The sequence below is a fragment of the Macrotis lagotis genome, chromosome 1, assembly GCF_037893015.1.
Source record: "Macrotis lagotis isolate mMagLag1 chromosome 1, bilby.v1.9.chrom.fasta, whole genome shotgun sequence".
Lineage (NCBI taxonomy): Eukaryota > Metazoa > Chordata > Mammalia > Peramelemorphia > Peramelidae > Macrotis > Macrotis lagotis.
The window spans coordinates 832,439,517-832,459,298 of NC_133658.1; the positions used below are offsets into that span (position 1 = coordinate 832,439,517).

General features: G+C 34.0%; 1 protein-coding gene across 1 annotated transcript in view; it reads left to right on the plus strand.

Annotated features, from left to right (window-relative positions):
* Positions 1 to 6,518: 6,518 nt before the first annotated feature.
* Positions 6,519 to 19,782, plus strand: part of TRPC4 (transient receptor potential cation channel subfamily C member 4) — a 42,968-nt gene continuing 29,704 nt past the window's right edge. The window contains exons 1-3 of the mRNA XM_074217236.1: positions 6,519 to 6,723; positions 6,942 to 7,081; positions 18,963 to 19,276. Of these exons, the coding sequence (XP_074073337.1) occupies positions 6,968 to 7,081; positions 18,963 to 19,276 (428 nt within the window). The 5' untranslated portion in view covers positions 6,519 to 6,723; positions 6,942 to 6,967. The remainder of the gene's footprint in view (positions 6,724 to 6,941; positions 7,082 to 18,962; positions 19,277 to 19,782) is intronic.

Here is a 19,782-nt window from a genome sequence, read left to right on the forward strand (position 1 = left end):
AGCTCCAGTCCCCCATATCCTCACTGTTTCTGTACTTATTTGACCGGGGTATGACATCAGCATCTTGAAACTTAATACTCTGAGCAAATTAAATCTTGGTAATGCTTTCAATTCCCTTTAAGAAAAAAACTAGCCTAAACTACATGAAGTTCCCTGCTTTAGTCCAATTTATTCCATTCAAATCAATCTCTTTTCCTATTGCTTCTTCTTCAAAATCAAAAAACAGAGATCAATCCATCAACAAAAAGTATTTATTGGGGCAGTTAGATGTCTCAGTGGATAGAGCACCATCTTGGAGTCAGGGGGAACCTGAGCTCCAGCCTCAGAAACTTGATACTAACTGTGTGACCTTGGACAGGTCACTTAACCCTGTTACTCCACCAAAACAAATAAATAAACAATCATTGATCAAGATCCTCTTCTGTGCCAGATGAAGTACTAAACATTGGCACCAGTTGGTTTTTTTTCATTTTCAAAGAAGACCATGACATCAGGGAGGTGATGCCATGACAAGCATGTGAGTTGGATTTGAATGAAGGCATACTGAGCTAAGTAACCAACCTCACTTTCTCCTCCAGAGCCATTTGGGTCCAATGGCAAGATATGAAATTAGGTCAACTGGAGATAGCCCTGAATGCGAGGCAATTGGTGTTAAGGGACTTGTTCAAGGTCAAACAGCTGGTAAGAGTCAAGTATCTGAGGTTGGATTTTAACTCCTGTCCTCCTGACTTCAAGGCTAGTCCTATATCCACTGCACCACCAGTAATGCAAATTCAAAGGAAAGATAACTTAGTCTACTAATGAGGTAGACAATTTAACTGGGGTAGATAACAAATATATATAATGTATATATATATGCATATATATATATATACATATATATGCATACATAATGAATGTAACAGTAATACATACAAAATAGTTAAGGAAACAGGGCATTAACATTTAAAGGAATCAATAAAAATATCCAAGAGATAGTGATTCTTTAACTGTGTTTTGATAGAAGTGTGAGATTCTTTGAAATGGAGGAAAAATGGAAAGACATAGGAACTGGGATAGTTAGTCCAAAGATATGGAGTAACAAACTTGAGAAATATAAAGGTCAGTATTACTGAATCAATTCTTTACTAATGAAAGAACTCATTCTGAGAAGAGTTTTGAGTCAGCGATTGTTTGTCAGGTAGCTACAGATTATGTTTTGTAAATACAGTCAAACAATTTTGCTCTAAAAGATATATCATTGTGAGAACGGATTTAAGCCAGAGTAGTTTTTGCAAATATTTTTCTTTTCTAAAGGGAAAAGAGAAATATGAAAGTACTCATATATTTGCACATGAAAATGAGCCCCCCAAAATCACATAAGTCCTCATAAGTGCTAAATAAATATTTATTGAATAGAAGTCAATCAGGTAGAAATTTGATATTTTTACTATGAAAAAGGGTTTTTTCCCTAACCATTAATTACCATTTTCCATCCAAAGAAATAGTCCAGCTGAGCCCATGTTTTCATGAGAATATTGAAATGAGAAATCTGTGACAGCGATCTCAGAAAGAATGCTTTAATACAACATTACCATCAGTGTAGTGGGAGTTACATTCTTGGACTTTACATAAATCCATTTTAAATATCAGCCAGAGTGAATTTGCAGGTAGATAGATTTTAGGTGGCCCAGAGTTTTTCAATTCATGTTTATTACTAAAATTAACATGGCAACCTTATTTCCAAATTTAAAACAAAATGCAATTACATAATTATGAAATTATTTACATTGACAGTTACCTGGATACTTTTCCCAAAAGTAGAAGTGCTGGTATTACAAAGTAGGAATTTTAGGTTTTGGAAAGACCTAGTAACAAATGGTTAGTAATAGTAGAAAACTTTGGCTAGGGAATCAAAGGATTTGGGTTCAAATACTATCTGCATGATATTGTCATTTGATCTCTTCGAGCCTCACTTTCTACAAATTTAAAGTGGGTAGGTCAGAAGAAATAACTTCTCTGGTCCCTTTTACCTCGATAACTATGATGTTCTGTTCAATTACTCTTTGTACCTCTGAGACAATGACATGCCAGTCAATCCAATAAGTGTTGAGTTGTTTCAGGCACTAGTGGATAAAATTGTTTTGAGAGAATCTCTTCAAATGAAAATGATAGATCATCAAGTCACTAATACAGATATTTCAGTAGGAAAATAGTCTCTATATTTTCATGGATTCAGCAATTCTATGTAACTCTGTGTGGTGTTAAGCAACCTTCAAAGTTGGACCCTATACATAGACACACACACACACACACACAGACAACACAAGCACAAACACAAACACAAACACAAACACAGACAAACAAATCTCAAATTTCTAAAAGACCATCATAGGGTAAAAGGGAAATTGCTCTGTTGGTAATGAAAAGGTTGGTTTTTATTTTTTTTATCTGTTTTCTTTTTGTCTTAATTCTGCATGAAGAGAGAGAGAGTAAACAGTCAAGCAAAAAATTATGTTTCTGTTTCAGATTTATCACATGAAATCAAGGAGTTATTTTTGAATGGCACATTTGCAAGTTGCTCTCTTTCCAAACACCCTTTTATTTTCATAACTATCCATGTCAGAATGTAATGAAAATGAAAATAACACAGAGCAAAAATCCAATTATGGGGAAGATAGAGTAAATATTAGAAATATTTAAAAATATCAGAAAAATTGCTTATAAGTAAATTAATTCATTATACAATTTTTGTTGTCTCTATATTATTGAAATTTGACATAATTAATTTCAATTGGGGCTAATTCAAAACTCTGTAAGTTATAAACTACAGGGATCATTTTATGGAACATTTCTGTTAATGGGATAGTGGAATAATTTATGAACCCCTACTCTCCCTTCCATTATTTTGTCAGGATAAATGTCCTTTTTAGCTGCATCCTCATTTTCTGTGAATTCATTTGAAGTTACTTACCTGCATTAATAATGGGCATTTTATCACCCAAGAAGTTCCCTATATCAATTAAGTCAAGGACCTTCCCCATCTTTGTTTCAGGAGAAGGTCTCTCTAGAATCACTTTTCATTGCTCCTTTACTCTAACTTCTTTTAAAGCTATAAGACTCAAGATAGGGAAGAAGTCAGATTTAGGTACCATAGGGATTTGTCTATAGTGGGTCTTCAATAACTATGTATCAAATAAATGCATTAATATTGTCCCACTAGGAAAAATGCAAATTCTTTGTGTGGGTATAGTGCAAAGAAATCTGAAGCCCATTTTCTACTTCTATTCTGTCATTTAGTCCTCAGTTAGTTTATCTTGGGGAGCAACTAGGTTGCTCAGTGGACAGAGCACTGACATTAGAGTCAGGAGGAGAGAAGTTTGAGTCCAATCTCAGACACTTGACTCTTATTAGCTGTGAGACCTTGGTCAAGTCACTTAACCCTGATTGCCTTAGCATCCAGGGCCATCTCCAGTCATCCTGATTGATATCTGGGCAGTGGATCCAGATGACTTTGGAGGAGAAAGTGAGGCTGATGACTTAGCACAGCACCCCCTCACTCAAATTCAATTCATGTGCTTCTCATGTCATCATCTCTCTAATGCTGTGGTCTATTTTGAAAGTTAAGGACAAAAAAAAAACCCATTAGTTAGCTCATCTGTAAAATAAAGGGAAATTGGGTTCTTTCCTAGCTTCAAGACTTGCATTTCCATGATTCACTGTCACTGACATCACTATTGTGTATCATTGGACAGAGAGATAGTCAATAATGTTATATGAATTGGAATCTCAAATCTGTGAAGGGAGGATGAAAAATCTTGGTACCAATTAAAAGTGTTTAGAAACACCATTCAAAGACAAAGTAGCATATGCTACGTAATTGTATGTCTTCAGTCTGAAATGCCCTCCTCTCCTTTTTCCTTATGGTACTCTTGCATGTCAGAACTTACATATAGTGTGAGAAGGGCAGAGGATGACATGCATTTCAAGCTTTCATCCCTCAATACCAAAGGTAGTATTATATTTCATCCTACAATTTTCAATATTTCCTGTTTTACTTATCACTGAATCACAGAATCATTGATTCTTAGAGATATAGGTCTCTCCCAATCATGGAATCCCTTCCAAATGATGCCTAACAAATTATCATCTAGCTTCTACTCAAAAATTCCCAGTGACAATGAGACTATTGCATTTGGACTGCTCTAATTATTAAAGCATCTTTTTACATCTTTATATTTATATCTGTTCCTTCATAACAATAGATATCTGTTATCTATCTATTGGATATGGCATATATGCATTTTTCCTCTTTAATTTACTCTAGTTACTTCTAGAGCAGGATTGAAATTTTTATCGTCCACATGACTGTTTTTTGAAGAATTATAGTTTTTGCCTAGTTGAGGGCAATTTGTTATTTTTATGGGAAAAGACAGCAATTGAACTAATGTAAAAATCACTAATATTTAACTCTGAAATGCATTGTTAAATATTTGGGTATTACTGTCTCTGAGGTTAATGCAATTTGCAAAACCTTAAAAAAAATAAAGGAAGCCTGACCTTGAAGGTCTATCTTCAGGGGAGCTAAAAAAATTACTTGTCTTTTCCACCCAGGGCACAGAACTGGGAGTCAAGAGACTTCATCATCATCACCATCATCACTGTCATCACTAACATTTAGCTAGAGCATTAAGGTTTGCAAAATACTTTCTTTCCATATATTATTTCATCTTGTAACCTGGATTCTAGCCTCTCTGTCACTAATTAGCATACTTTTCTTCTCCACACACTTTAGTTTTCCAGTGATTAAGAGACATAGTAGGACTCTCCAGCTCTAAAATTCTTGCATCTTTTAATCTCTTCAATCATACTCCCATTCCTCACTTTAAGGTAGAAATGAAGGACAGGAAACATGACTTCTCAGACATGATCTCCCTGTTCTAATCTCAGAAACCTTCCTTGTAATAGAATTGAGGAAGGTGTATTGTTTTGAAAAGGATGTGAATAGAGCAGATGAGAGTATTCCCATAGGAGTGTAGAGCAGAACAGGTATCAAACTCTAGCACTAGGTTTATCCTCAACTGATCAAGGACTTAATATATTCTGTAAATGAATCTCAAAGAAGCTGCTCTAATGGATTTTATTATTTTTTTAATTACAAGAAAGAAATAAGCCTTGGATTTCTATTCTATTCTGAGCCTGAATTAGAACTCTGACTCAGGAAATGAGTTTGCCCATTTGCCCCTGGGCAAATCACTTCTCTCTCTAGACTTCAGGTTATTCTTTAAAATGAGAAAATTGGACTTGTTGACCCAGAGGTCCCTTCAGGTTCTATTATCTATTTTTTTTATACTCTTAGACTAGGTTAAAATGTTGAAAAACCATGAAATTTTCACTGACATATCAAGTAATTAATAGTAGACCACTGGGATTCTGCTTCTGAGATGCAGCATTGCCATCTAATCTCTCATAGTTCAATCATTTTGACGGCATATAATTCTGTGTTTGGACTTCAAGTTTCCCCGGAATTAAATGTTTTCTTTAATGTTTCTCTCTCTGTTTCTCTCTGGCTTTAGCTGCTTTCACAAATTAACATACAAAATAAAAATATCTACATGCTGTTTAAAGTATACTCAAAAATTGTTTATCAAGAAGGGAAAAAATGCACTAACTATTTTCAATGATTTTGACAGAAATCTAAGATTTCCTGCCTATATTTATCCAGGAAAAAATACTGTCAATGTCCTTAAATATTTTCATTTTTAATCAGTTGCTGGGGATAGAAACTTTTGCTGAATTGATCTACTTTTTTTAAAGTTGACTAAAGACTTTTCACAGGAATATTTGCATACAGGAGTAAAAAAATGAAACCATAAATAATTAGGTTAACCAAAGTTCTCAGTATATAGATATAGATATAGATGAGTAAGCATTGGTTTATACATATATATATTTATGCACATACATATATTTAAATATATATGAGGAATGGAGACAGATTGAGAGAGTGATGAAAGAGAAAGAATGAGAAAATAAGAGAGAAAAGTTTTATTATAGTCAGATTCTGTTTCAGAAATAATGTAATATTGGAGTGTGTTGTGGTTAACACAATTTGGAAGTTAGAAAACAGAGTTTATGTATATATATATATATATATATATATATATATATATATATATATATATATATATATGACAGGTATATATGACAGGTTCATACCTTTATCAAAAGGCATTCTTTTAGTAGTGGAGCTCCATCCATGGTGAGAAAAATATTGGTCTCAGTTTTTCAGATTCTTGCAGGAACTATCCACTGTTGCCAATTTATCTAAAGGATAAAATGGAAATTAATCTCCCCAAAAGCATATTTTAACACTGACTATAATAGTAACAACACTATATAAACTTTTAATATTTGTAAATTACTTTACACACATTCATTTTTCTCCTTTTTTCCTATCACACTACCTCTCCTCCCATCTCCCACCCCACCCCCAAAATACACTATCTGCCAGGGTTGTGCTGGTAAATGTTTAACAATCAACTCTATCTGTCTCTTTCTGTCACTTTCTCTTTCTCTGTCTCTGTCTGTCTTTTTCCTCTCCTCTCTCTCTCTCTCTCTCTCTCTCTCTCTCTCTCTCTCTCTCTCAAAAACCATTGAGATAAGTATAATAGATATTAACTCCTTTGTCTGGGTGAAAACTGAGATTAAGAAAAGTTAAATGACTAGAAGAAAGACAGTCAGGTAGTAAAGTGTCTGAAGCAGAATTTGAACCTGTGCCTTTCTCAATCTGAATGTAGTGGTCTATTCACTATGCCATTATGAATGGCATAGGAATAAATAACCTGCATACCCTTTATATCTAATTGCTTTCGATTGTGATAAAATCAATCCTTAAATGTTACCAAAAAATGTCAGGTTATGAAATCACATTTATAATGAATTTCTTTTTCTATTTTCAGGTTTTATATGGGGTGAAATTAAACAGATGTGGGATGGCGGACTTCAAGATTACATCCATGACTGGTGGAATCTAATGGACTTTGTAATGAATTCTTTATACTTGGCAACAATCTCTTTGAAAATCGTTGCTTTTGTAAAGGTAAGTTTTATATTACTCTTGGCTAAAGAAAAGGTTCTGATAACTAGCAGTTCTTTAAAAGTTGGTTATTGTAAAGATTTTAATTAATGAAAGCACCTAAACTCTTATCACATTATCAACATGCTCACAAAAGTCATCTGTAGCATTTTAGAAATAAATGAATGATTTATAGTCATAAAATTGAATTTTAGGAAGAGAAAAAGCTCATTACCCAATACCATCATATCTGTATCAATTTATGCCTCAGAATTACCTATAAGAAGTACTCTAATTAGTGTGTTCTTTCAAAAGCTAATGAAATTCCTCCCCTGCTCACATACTGGTTAACATATGGCAACCAAAATATCCATTTTTATCCTTGAGAAAATAACAGATAAAAACCTCATAAAGATCAAAATATTATACTTCCAAAACATTAGGATTATAATTTCAGACTAAATTAATATGATTTAATATCATTAAAGGGAAATAAAATTTCTTTTTTCCCCTGATCCCACTCAAGATGACAGTGCCTGAAACCACACACCCATTACTCCCCCCAGGTTTTATACAGCATCAATCTCACATTTAAATTACACACATTGCATAAAACAGCCTTTGTTCTTCAGTGACTAATGAAATTATTTTGTACTTGATAAAATTCTTACAACCAAAGTCACAACATCTTATCTTCTCCTCCTCCTCTTCTTTTCTATTTTCCTTTTCCTCCATCTTTTAAGAAGCATAGTGGTAAACTAAGAAAAATCCAAAACTTAAATATTAAGAATAAGAAGACTCAGCCTAAAGACCTGGATATGTCTCTTTCAGACTGTGTGAAATTTGACAAATTGTAGAATTTTGAGCTGGAGAACAATGAAGTAATTTTCTAGTCTAGATGTGTCCAATATACTGTTGGGTAAACATAATCAAGTTCAACCTGAATAAGATCTGGGAAATAGCAAAATAAGTAAAAATGAAATAACATAGGTAACATTTCACTTTAAAAATGTCATTATACAGTCAGTATTCATGAGAGGCAGAATTTCAGGTCTTCTTTTCTCCAAAAAAACAACTCTCTCTATATATAACATACTACCTCTTCCCCATCAAAATAATAATAATAATAATAATAATAATAATAATAATAATAATAAATAATGCACTATTTTCTGGAGTTGTGCTGCTTAAAGTTTAACAACCAGCTCTGTCTGTCTATTTCTCTCAGAAGCTCTATCTCTATTGTTATTTTGCTCCCTCTCCTTCTTTCCCTCTCTCCCTTTGGATCTCTGTCTGTCTCTAAATATAGATATGCATAATTATGTATGTGTGATTATATATGAACACTCATACATATGTATACATATATACATACATATGTGCATAAACATAAAACTATACTTTCAAGCTTAATATACATTATTAATATTTTATCCATCATTTTCTTAAGTCTAGTAAATCAACAAAACAAGAAATCAAGCCTTGATTTATAGTATTTTTGATTTCCAAGACATAAATGTTTACATTGAAAATTTAACAATCTCTTAGTAGCTCCATCAATATCCCTGTTATCTAATCCACTATGGAATTTTTGTGAGTTTGAATTGGTCTAAAACCAGTTTGTAGATTATTCAGGTCCATATCAGCATAAAATGAATTTTTCATTCTTTCTCCTGAGATAATTAAAAGTTCAATGGAAGTTAAGAAAATTTTAATTTGATTTTTCATGAACAATGAATTCAACTTAAAAATCTGAATGAACAAATGTCTGACAAACAGGCTAGCTTTGATTAGTTAAATTCTTATATATTTATTAAGCAGCCTATTTTGAGATAGAAAGAGATCATATATAGGTGATGTTGTGATATCACCATTATGAATTATGTGGGAATTATAGTTATATTTTTGCTCAACAAGACAATTCTATTGTTTTTACAATTAACTTAAGTTAAAAAGTGGTGTTTATTCACTAGATAACTTGTCTATTTCCATAGTTTTCATGGACGTTAAACTATGTTTTAAGAATAGAAAAGTTTAAACTTGTGAATTTTTCCTAAATTTTTTTGTTATATAATGATGAAGAGCTCATGAACACTGCAAGGATAATCATCTTTGTTAAATATAATGCATAATAATAGATTATATTTATTTTACAGTTTAGAATTTATTAAAAACTTCATACTAATAGTCATATTTGAAATCTATAACAATCCTGTGATATAGATAATGTAGCTCTTTTCATTATTGTTGCCTTACAGATAAGGAAATATAAATTTAGAGAGGTTGTGATTTGTCCAACATTAAACAACAAATGTAACCAAGAAGTGAAAAAAAACTATTTTGATTTCCATAGCTATTTTCTGACACCAGTCCAAGTTATCCTTGTTTCCAGTATATAATTCTTTTTTTCTATATTCATACTCTTCTCTTCTATACAATAACCTGTCTTTTAAATTATATGGGGACACTTTTCTTTTTTAAAAAAATTATTGTCAACTAAAAAGTAATACACTTTCTGAATCTGGAAAGTTAACCTAGTCCTAAAATTTAATAAAACACATTTACAACCCCTTTTGACATTATAAAATTATCGAGAAGAAATATATACATTATAGAATCTGATGAGAATTCCTTCCAGGTTTTAAGTCTAGACAACCATTAAAAATAATTATTTAATTCCTTGACAAACAACCTGGAAGTGAAAAAATGTACAAAGATAATTCTGACACAGAGAAGGCTTTTTGTAAGACATAACAATTGATTTGGATCTAATAGATATATAAAACAAAGGAAAGAAAAGAGAGAGGGAGGGTAGGAAGGAAGGAAAGACAGGAAGGAAGGAACGAAGGAAGAAAGGAATTGTGGAAACCTAAATAAGACCAAGATTCTCAGCTATTTAGTGAATTGTGGCAACATTGAAAGAAATAAGGTGACCTAGCAGAATATGGAACTCATTTGGAACCAGCTTGGTCTCTTACTAACCTGTGTGACAGTTGACTCTTATGGGATTTAACTTCCTCATCTGTAAAGTGAGAAGGTTGAATCAGGTGAACTTTGGTATCCCTTCCATTTCTTGTCCTGTTGTGCTAAAAAGGAATTAGTTTAGGTACAAACATTCATTTTTAGGTGTTTGCAGGATATCCATTAGGCATTTAAAAATGTGGTTCAGAAGATTGTAAGAGAGATTACAGCTGGAAATTATTTTTGGTAGTAAAACTATCATAGTTTAAACCATAATCATGGTTAAGATTGTTGGGGTAGGGAGTTTTAGATAGAAGAGACGAGTCAATGAAGAAGACAAGTTGCTGCAATGTCTAGAGAGTGTAGGAGCAAAGGGAGAATGATTTATCAAGGAAATGTAGGTGCTCTAATGTTTCAGATGATGTAGATATCTTGAAGGAGAATGAGGATTACATTTTAGAAGGTAGTTTCCATAGTGTGTTAGCAGTTCAATAGAGCAATGGATTCAAGAGGAAGTAGATATTTTAAAAAATGGAACTATAAGGACAAAGGTTAAATTTTCAACAAGTTTACTGGTGAATAGAAAGTGAGCTGTTAGGAGGAAAGGTTCATATATATACATATATATGAATATATATATATATACATATATATGAACCAAAAAATAAAACAAAGAAGACAACCCTGAAAAAATTTCTATCACTGAAAACAATATTGCCTTACAAAAGCTTATTTTCTGACTGACAGTTATGAAAATTTCTTTTACATGTTATATTTCAGTCTAGCATCTATCAACCATCAAGAAAATTTTTCAAATTTTCAATTTAAATATTTAATATATCCACCTTTTGTGGGTCACACTCAAAGATATTATTTTCCCCTTAGCTTCTCCCTAATCTTTTTACCTCCCTTTATTATCACACATGGAAGGAAATTAATAAAAGACCTATAAACATTAAATTGCTCATTGATGAATGATCAACATAGGAAATAGGGAATATGGATGAAGAACTGGCTTCAAAACCCGTAAGACCTGGGTTTAAGTCTCATTTCTGACTCTGGGCAATTAACTTAATCTGTTAGTGCTCCAGGCAATTCTCTAAAAATTTGATATTCCTTTAGCGGCTAACTCTGTGATCCCATTTGGGGTTTTCTTGGGAAAGATACTGGAATAGTTTACCATTTTCTTCTGCAGTTCACTTTACAACTGAGGAAACAAGGAGGGCTAAGTGACTTGTCCAGGATCACACAACTAGAAAGAGACTAAGACCAAATATGAACTCACAAAAATTAGTCTTCCTGACTCCAGGACTCTATCCTCTATGCCACCTAGCTGCCCAATGAGTTCCTGCCAAACTTCATTAGTAAAAGTACTTTCCTTATCTAGAACTTCCTTCTGCTAATGAAAAATGAACCCAGGTTCCTATTCCCTTATGAATTATCTAAATAGTAAGGAATCCATATAAAATAGATCACAGGATTGCAGACATCCTATAAGATAAGGAAGTATGAAGTATTTCTTCAGAATGTCTTGTGATTGTCTTTGCAACAAAGTTTTTGGTCACCTTTTGTTAATCATGTAGGACAATACTCAGCACTCTAATTTTTGGCAGATATCCTTTGGTGTGATTATTTTAGCATTTAAACAAAAAAGAAAAAAAAGGAAAAACAGCTTGCTTTCAACAGAGATCCCTCCCAGGCCACCTACTTCGCTTGTAAGACTGCTATTTGTATTAGCAAGGGATTTACAGTTTGTACAGGATTCAGTTTCTGAGTCCATCTCTATCTTTCTTTGTCTTTTCTTCTCTTTTTTCTCTCTCTGTGTCTCTGTCTCTCTTTATCTCTCTATGTCTCTCTCATTCTCTTTATATCTCTTTCTCTGTTTCTGTCTATCTGTTTCTCTATCTCTCTGTGTCTCTGTCTCTATGCCTCTGATTTCGTCTCTCTATGCTTAACTGTTTCTGTTTGTCTACGTCTCTATGTCTCTGTCTCTGTCTATCTGCCTCTAACTTTGTCTCTCTGTCCAGTCAGTCTGTCTTTGTCTTTCTTTGTTCTCTCTGATCAGCATAGATGTTTGATCTGAGCTGTGTCTAATATGACAGGCCAACTTGGGCAGTCTGGATGCACTCACAGAAGAGTCACCATATTAGTACTTTGCTCAGAATTTCTGACCTCTTGGAGTCACCAGCCTCAGGCTCCTGGAGTACACAGATTTAGACATGCATGGCTCACCTGGCAAGAACTGCTTCTTACTTTTGTCAGCTCATTCTATATTTTTCCTTTTACCTTCTAGAAGGTAGAAATTATAAACTGAACCCTGATATAGTGGTCAATTTTGTATTGTACAACATCCAGATGATTTATAGACAAAGTGTGAGTACAAAAAATGCTTCAGGTTTTAATGTGTTCAAAAATCTTGGCTTGAAGAGCTAGTGGGCTTTGGGATGTATGCCAGAATATTGTGATTCATTTGCATTTTGCAGTGCATGGACTTGTTTTAAAATGTGATTCTGAGATAGTATTTCTTTCCATAAATGGAATATTTTGATTATTTGTTCCCCTTTTCCCCTGATTTCTTCAGACTTGTTAGTTAATCCTGAGTTTGTTATTGCCTTGAGACACTGTTAAACTGTTCATGCCTATTTTGTTAACCTTATTATGCTGCTTCCTCTTTGAAGTTCTTTCCTTTTTTTCTGTCTTTGAAGTGTTTTTTCTCATTACATTTATTTTCAACATGGTGGCAGACAGGATGATATTAATAAGTTGTATATATATATATATATATATATATATATATATATATATATAGAGAGAGAGAGAGAGAGAGAGAGAGAGAGAGAGAGAGAGGGGGGGGGGAGAACTCAAGTTTAAAATTAGGCTTAGAGATCTAATAGCTTTTCTGTAGTCCCCCTTACAGAGCTGGAAGGGATTTCAGAGTGCATGTAGTCCAAAACAATATCTTCATTGCTATTTCTTTTACTCCAGTTCCCCTTTTCTGATAGAGAAGTTCATCCTGAACAAGATTCTTGCCTTTATGCATGTTGATTTATCTTTCAAAATTTTAAAAGAAATATTATTTTGGCAAAGATTGTTAGCCTGGTTCTTTTATAGAACTCTGAATAACTGTATATCATTAATCCCATAGATTCCAATCACATGATTAGGGGGCAAACGTTGCTATTTTTGTTTCACAGATGGAGAGACTGGTGTAATCTCCCAAATAATGTGATTTTCTAAGCACATCTTTGGATCTGTGCAAGTCATAGATATGTGATTTCCAGCAGTTTAATGCAATATTCTCTCCATTTGCCTTTTCCAGATTTGGAAATCTGGACAAAGTAGCAATACTAATTCTGTCTTCATCAGACTGCTAGGTGAAAAGAGAGAAGGGGTTTTGCCCTTATAATAAAGGATCATGACTTAGGTCTAGTTGAAGCACCACTAAGTAGGTGTTTGAGCCAGTAAAATATGTATTCATTTAATATGGAAATCAATATTATGTCAATTATTCCATGTCAATGAAGGCAAATAAACAAAATCAAATTATTCTATGAATGCCTACTAAATATAAACGTAGAAACACACCAAGAAGTGAGAGGTAAGCCCTTTCCCCACCCTACTGTTTTCTTCTAGATGAGGTGTAAATTCTCTGCACAAGTTGTGATTTTTGTTTACTGGAGTCTTCTTTACTCCTTTTTTTCTAACCCTCATTCAAGTCCACAGTTTCAAAGTTGTTTCAACACTGGATATCTCTGAGTGGACATCTTGGCAATGATAGAATTCATCTTTCTGAGTTGAACCTTTGGGAAAATAATTTGAAAAAAATATTAATTCAGACACACATAAGAGTGACAGTGAAGATACAGGAGATGGAGGAAATGAAGCTACAAAGACATAGACAAATGTGTGAGCACATACACAAACACAGATATCCCAGACTCCATGTGGACTTGGAGAAAAGTCTGTACATCCATAAAAACTTTCTCCAATCAGATGCACCTAGCAATAAAAACCACATAGAGATATGAAGATTAAAAAAACCAAATTAGCTAGAAACAAGAAAGGGAATTTGGTACCTTAGGGAGAAAGAGGAGAGGAAGAGATGAAGACTCCTGGCCTCATCTAAATCTTAAAAGAGGTCTATAAACTGATCATTTTTATAAACACAAAGGGGAAAAAAGGATGAATGCAGCAGGGAAAAATGCTCTGTGGAGCAATCAAGGTTATCAATTGGGGAAATAGAATTATGATTCCTTTATTTTGTATAGGCCCAGATGGAAGGACGACTTGGAAAAATTCTTGATACCTTCTAAAAAGGGGAGCTGAATTGACTCAGGCCTGAGCCCCTTCTATCTTTGGGCTGGGTTAGATAAAACTTATCATGTCCTATGACCTTTTCATTTTAGATTCTTACAGAAAAACTAAAAACACCTTGTGCAGAGAGAAAACCACGATCACAATTCTGGTATACCCAGAAGAAATCTCATATAAAGCAAGAAAACAAAGTATAAAGAAGGGTCCCAAAGTGAGTTCAGTATTTTGTGTTAGGAGTCAGAATCCAATTAATATAGGTACTATCTAACTCAGTTTTCTCAACTGGAAAATGGAGATAATCATAATACCAATATCTAGTGTTCTTTTGAGGACAAAATGAGATAATATTTGTAAAACATCTTACAAGTTTTAAAGCTCAATATGAATTATAATTTTATTATTGTTTTTAATTACATTAAAAAGTTGTAAATATACTAAAAATAGCATATATTATAAATGTAAAAGTTGGGCTTATTTGTATGAAATACCCACATACTTATATTAGAATGAATGAATGGGAGAGGACAGAAAAAGGCAAAATTTAAAAATTAAAGAATCTAAATAACAGAAAGATATTTTTAATAATGTTAATTAATGTGTAACTTGAGAAAAGTACCACATAAGAAATACTACAAAGAAACAACTGGGTGATGTTGAGGACAGAATACTGATTCTGAAATCAGGAAGACTCATCTTTCTGAATTCAAATCAGATTTCAGATCCTTACTAGCATTGTGACCATGGATAAGTCACTTAATTCCTGTCTGCCTTAGTTTCCTCATTTACAAAATTAGCTGGAGAAAGGAATGGCAAACTACTCCAGTAATTTTGCCAAGAAATCTTCAAATGGGGTAAAGAAGTATCAGATATGTCTGAAAATGACTGAATAACAACAAAGCAATGCCATGCTAGATGTGAATCAGAAGGTGAATAAGTCCATTGATTCCTTGAGTGAAGGAGACTCCTGGGACAAACTTAAAAATTGTGCTGTTTCTAAATAATAGAATATATACAATCATTCAAGCCAAATATTGGAGCTGGCTAGACATGGACCTGGAGGAGTGCCAGAGCTGGATCTGCAAAGTCCCTGAGGGAAGGAGCTCCCACCAAATGGAAACATGGAGCTCCAGGTGGTTTTGACCTGAAAGCTCTTTCTCTCTTCCAAAGAAAGCAGTTAAGCATGGGATTGGAACTCTTAACAATAAGCTGAAAGGATGAAGGATGGAGAGAGAAAGATCTGAGGTTTTTTTCCCTTTAGCAAATCCCAGAAATGAAGAGCAGCAAGGCTTCAAGCAGGCATTCACTTGGTTGACATGAATGACTATGAAGCAAAGCAAAAAGATGTTGGATTTGGCAGCAGAGAGGAGGGTGGCAGGGTAGAGATATTATTTTGCAAACAGGAAAAATTTCACCCTTAGAACCCAAGGCAGATAATTAGGGAGAAATTTTGATTATTTGGACAGTCATGGAAGGTAAGATCTCCTCATGTTGCTATCTATATAAGCCTACCTGTGATTCATGGGAAGACAAGGAGATATATCTCTGATATTTTGCCCATCTTTTCTATAGAGACCAAGTCCTACCTTGAAAAAAACCATTAGAAGGGATTATTTAATGAGACTGTTTATCATATTATCCTCTTTTTTAATTTTAGAAAGGTTTCATTTATTTTCAGTTTTACAATTTTTGCCCCAATCTTGCTTCCCTTCCCCCACCCCAACAAAAGGCAGTTTGTTAGTCTTTATATCATTCCCATTTTATGCATTGTTCTAAGTTGAATGTGATGTGAGAGAAATCATATACTTAAGAAAGAAACATATAGTATGAGATATAGCAGAATTACATAATAAGACAATTAAAAAATTAAATTAAAGGTAAATAGAAAGTCTTTGGTCTTTGTTCAAACTCTACAATTCTCAGGATACAGATGGCATTCTCCATCACAGATATCCTGAAATTGTGCCTGATTGTTGCCCTGTTGATATGAGCAAGTCCATTAAGGTTGATCATCGCCCCCATGTTGCTGTTAGGATGTACAGTGTTCTTCTGGTTCTGCTCATCTCACTCAGCATCAGTTCATGCAAATCCTTCCAAGGCTTCCCTGAATTCCTGTCCCTCCTGGTTTCTAATAGAACAATGGTGTTCCATCACAAAAAAAGTCTATCAGGCTAGGATTCTATTTGCCACCCTAAATATTGCAGGTCTAGGGGCATGATTTTTAAGTTCAAAAGCAAAAAGAAAATTACATTAGCTTCCCTGGTTGCTCTTAAAGGGAGAGGGTGACCCAAGTTTTTAGCTACAGTCTTGTCTCCTTTCCACCAAATGCTAGATACACACACCATAGTACTGTAAGTAGTAAATAAGTGTAGCTAGATTGCACAATGGTTAGAGCTCCAACCTTGAAGTTAGGAGGACCTTGGGACAGCTAGGTGGCACAGTAGATGGAGCACAGGCCCAGGAGTCAGGAGTACCTGAGTTCAAATCCGGTCTCAGACACTTAATAATTACCTAGCTATGTGGCTTTGGGCAAGCCACTTAATCCCATTTGCCTTGCAAAAAAAAAAAACCCTAAAAAAAATTAGGAGGACCTGAGTTCAAATTTGGCCTCAGGCACTTGATACTTACACCTAGTTGGGTGACTTTGGTCAAGTCACTTAACCCTGATTATCTCACATCAGGAGCTATCTTCAGTCATCCTGATTCATATCTGGCCATTGGACCCAGAAAACTCTGGAAGAGGAAGTTAGGTTCCTGACTTAACACAGAATCCCCCCTCATTCAAATCCAATTCAAATTCTTCTTGTGGCATTACCTCCCTAATATCATGATCTTCTTTGAGAATGAAGGACAAATGTCATCATTATTGGTAAATGAGTAAATCTATTTACCCAAGAAGATAGTAAATAAAACTCAAAAAAGTTCCAAAGATTAGAATATATCAGAAAATAGACAAGAGTGAAAATCTCTTTAGATAAGATTAAGATGAGATACCTCAGTCAAGAAGAAATACCCTAATTTCATCCAAGAGGAAATGTGCCACTTTCCCCTACATGTTTACTTCTCCCTCTCCTCTCCTCTCCCCTCCCCTCCCCTCCTCTCCCCTCCCCTCCCCTCCCCTCCCCTCCCCTCCTCTCCCCTCCTCTCCCCTCCCCTCCTCTCCTCTCCTCTCCTTCTCTCTCTCTCTCTCTCTGTTTCCCAAATTTTCATTTTCATCTCATCACACAGTCTCATAGGGTAAAGTCAGCATTCTCCCCATAATCCAGAATTATAACTTTTAGACATTATTCTTTTTTTAGGCAAGGCAATGGGGTTAAGGCTTAGGCAGTATTATTTTTAAAACTTTCCCTTCCTCACCCAGCATGGGTAAGAGTCAAAGTTTTCCGTACTATAGCATAAAAATAATAAAAACAAAATTTTGCTGCTTTCATTTATTTCTACATTAAATTCTTAAACTGAGATTGCATGTATGAACTCTCAAGAAATACTATCAGCTATCAGCAGATAAAATTAGAGAGAAATCATTTCTCTCCAGTGATAATTTCAGAAATGTAAGTAAAACAATAGTTTCCCATAGAAATAAGAAGAGCCCCTTCTGTACACATCCCCTACAGCTGTCTTTGGCTTAGTAGGAAGGATAAATCCTCTGTTCCTAAGATGTCTATTGGTAATGTGATAGCTACTACTATTTGCCAGGTTCAATGAGAATTAATTGGCTAATATTGGTAACACCATCTGGTGGGAAATGTAAAAAAAAAAAACACAGACTGATCTGAAAAATTGATTCATTCTGACCTCATTACAGACAAAATTCCCATTATCTCGATCTACTGTTTTTAAATGACAGTAATGAGGAAAAAAACAGAATCCAATGTCTTTTCTAGTGCTTATCCTGACCTCCTCCTATTTACCCTCCCCTAAAGTGAAGAACATTGGTATTCTCAGTAAAAAAACAAACAAACAAACAAACAAACCTAAGTATGTAGGGGGAAATAATTCCCATTTTTCTGATCATGCCATCACCTTGAGAAAGCAAACTCAGTTCTAACTTTGCTTTTAGTTTGCAGCAATATGCTGCAAGTCCCACTTTAAAAAAAAGACAAAACTGCACTACCTACAAATTCTACTCAGTTGAAGAGTTTCCAGACAAATGAACCTCATCCATCATTTACATATAAAAATCAATTTGTTTGGACAGTTGTGCAACTGTCAGCAATTAACTGTTTTTATTTGCTTGCTGTCATATACTTATTAATTTTCAAATATTGTTAATGCCTTTTTGATACCACAAGCATTTTCTAATATATATCATCTTGAACTCCCACCTCCAATGACCTAGTCTCAGAATGTTATATTTACATATGAACAAAACTACTAATGCCACAGTCAGATGAGTATAACCTACTATGAGATGCTTTGTCCAGATTATAGTGTTTAACAAAGTTATTTAGAACCATTTTTATTTTGGATCAGATTAATAGCATTACAAATGTGGAAGAAGTCTTGAAATGAAAGATTGTGCTTCAGATCTTTAAACAGATATTACAGAACTGAATTTTACATATACATGTATTTATACATAAGAACTATACAGATATGGTTTACTCTCACTTTTCTTTTCTGTTTTCTCCAGTACAGTGCACATAACTCCCGAGATTCTTGGGACATGTGGCACCCCACTTTGGTGGCAGAGGCTTTATTTGCTATTGCAAACATCTTCAGTTCCCTGCGTCTGATCTCACTGTTTACTGCTAATTCTCATCTGGGACCTCTGCAGATCTCTCTTGGAAGAATGCTGCTAGATATTTTGAAGTTTCTGTTCATTTACTGTCTTGTATTGCTAGCTTTTGCAAATGGTTTGAATCAATTATACTTCTATTATGAAGAAACAAAAGTATCAAATTGCAAAGGAATAAGGTGTGAGAAACAGAACAATGCCTTTTCCACGTAAGTTCCATGAATATTTCTTTTGGTTGGTAGCTTGGTATTGTGATGGTACAGTGTCTTTTTTGGAAGTTAAGAAATCTACAGTAACTGTGACAGAATGGGAAAGATAAGTCAGGAAATGCATTTGGATAGAGGGACGTGTTTTGCCAAGTAGAGACTGAATGATATTGAGCAAGTTGTTTAAACTTTGTTGATTCTCAGTTTAATCACTTGTAAAATGGGAATGATAGGTTCTCCCCAGTTACCTCACAGAGTTCCTGTGAGATGACCCTTGTAATAATCCTATTAAAGGTGAATGTCTCTTTTTAAGAGGCTTAATGTGGAAAACAAGGAAATGATCTCATAACAATAAAAAAATACATTAAAAACATAGTAATACATCTCTATGCTTTGTCTTAAAGACTACTATGATATTTATATTTCATAAAAATTAAATTTTTCATCTTTTTAATTATTTGAGAGTTTTGAAATCAAAGTGCAACTTAATTGAAAAACTTCAAATATGA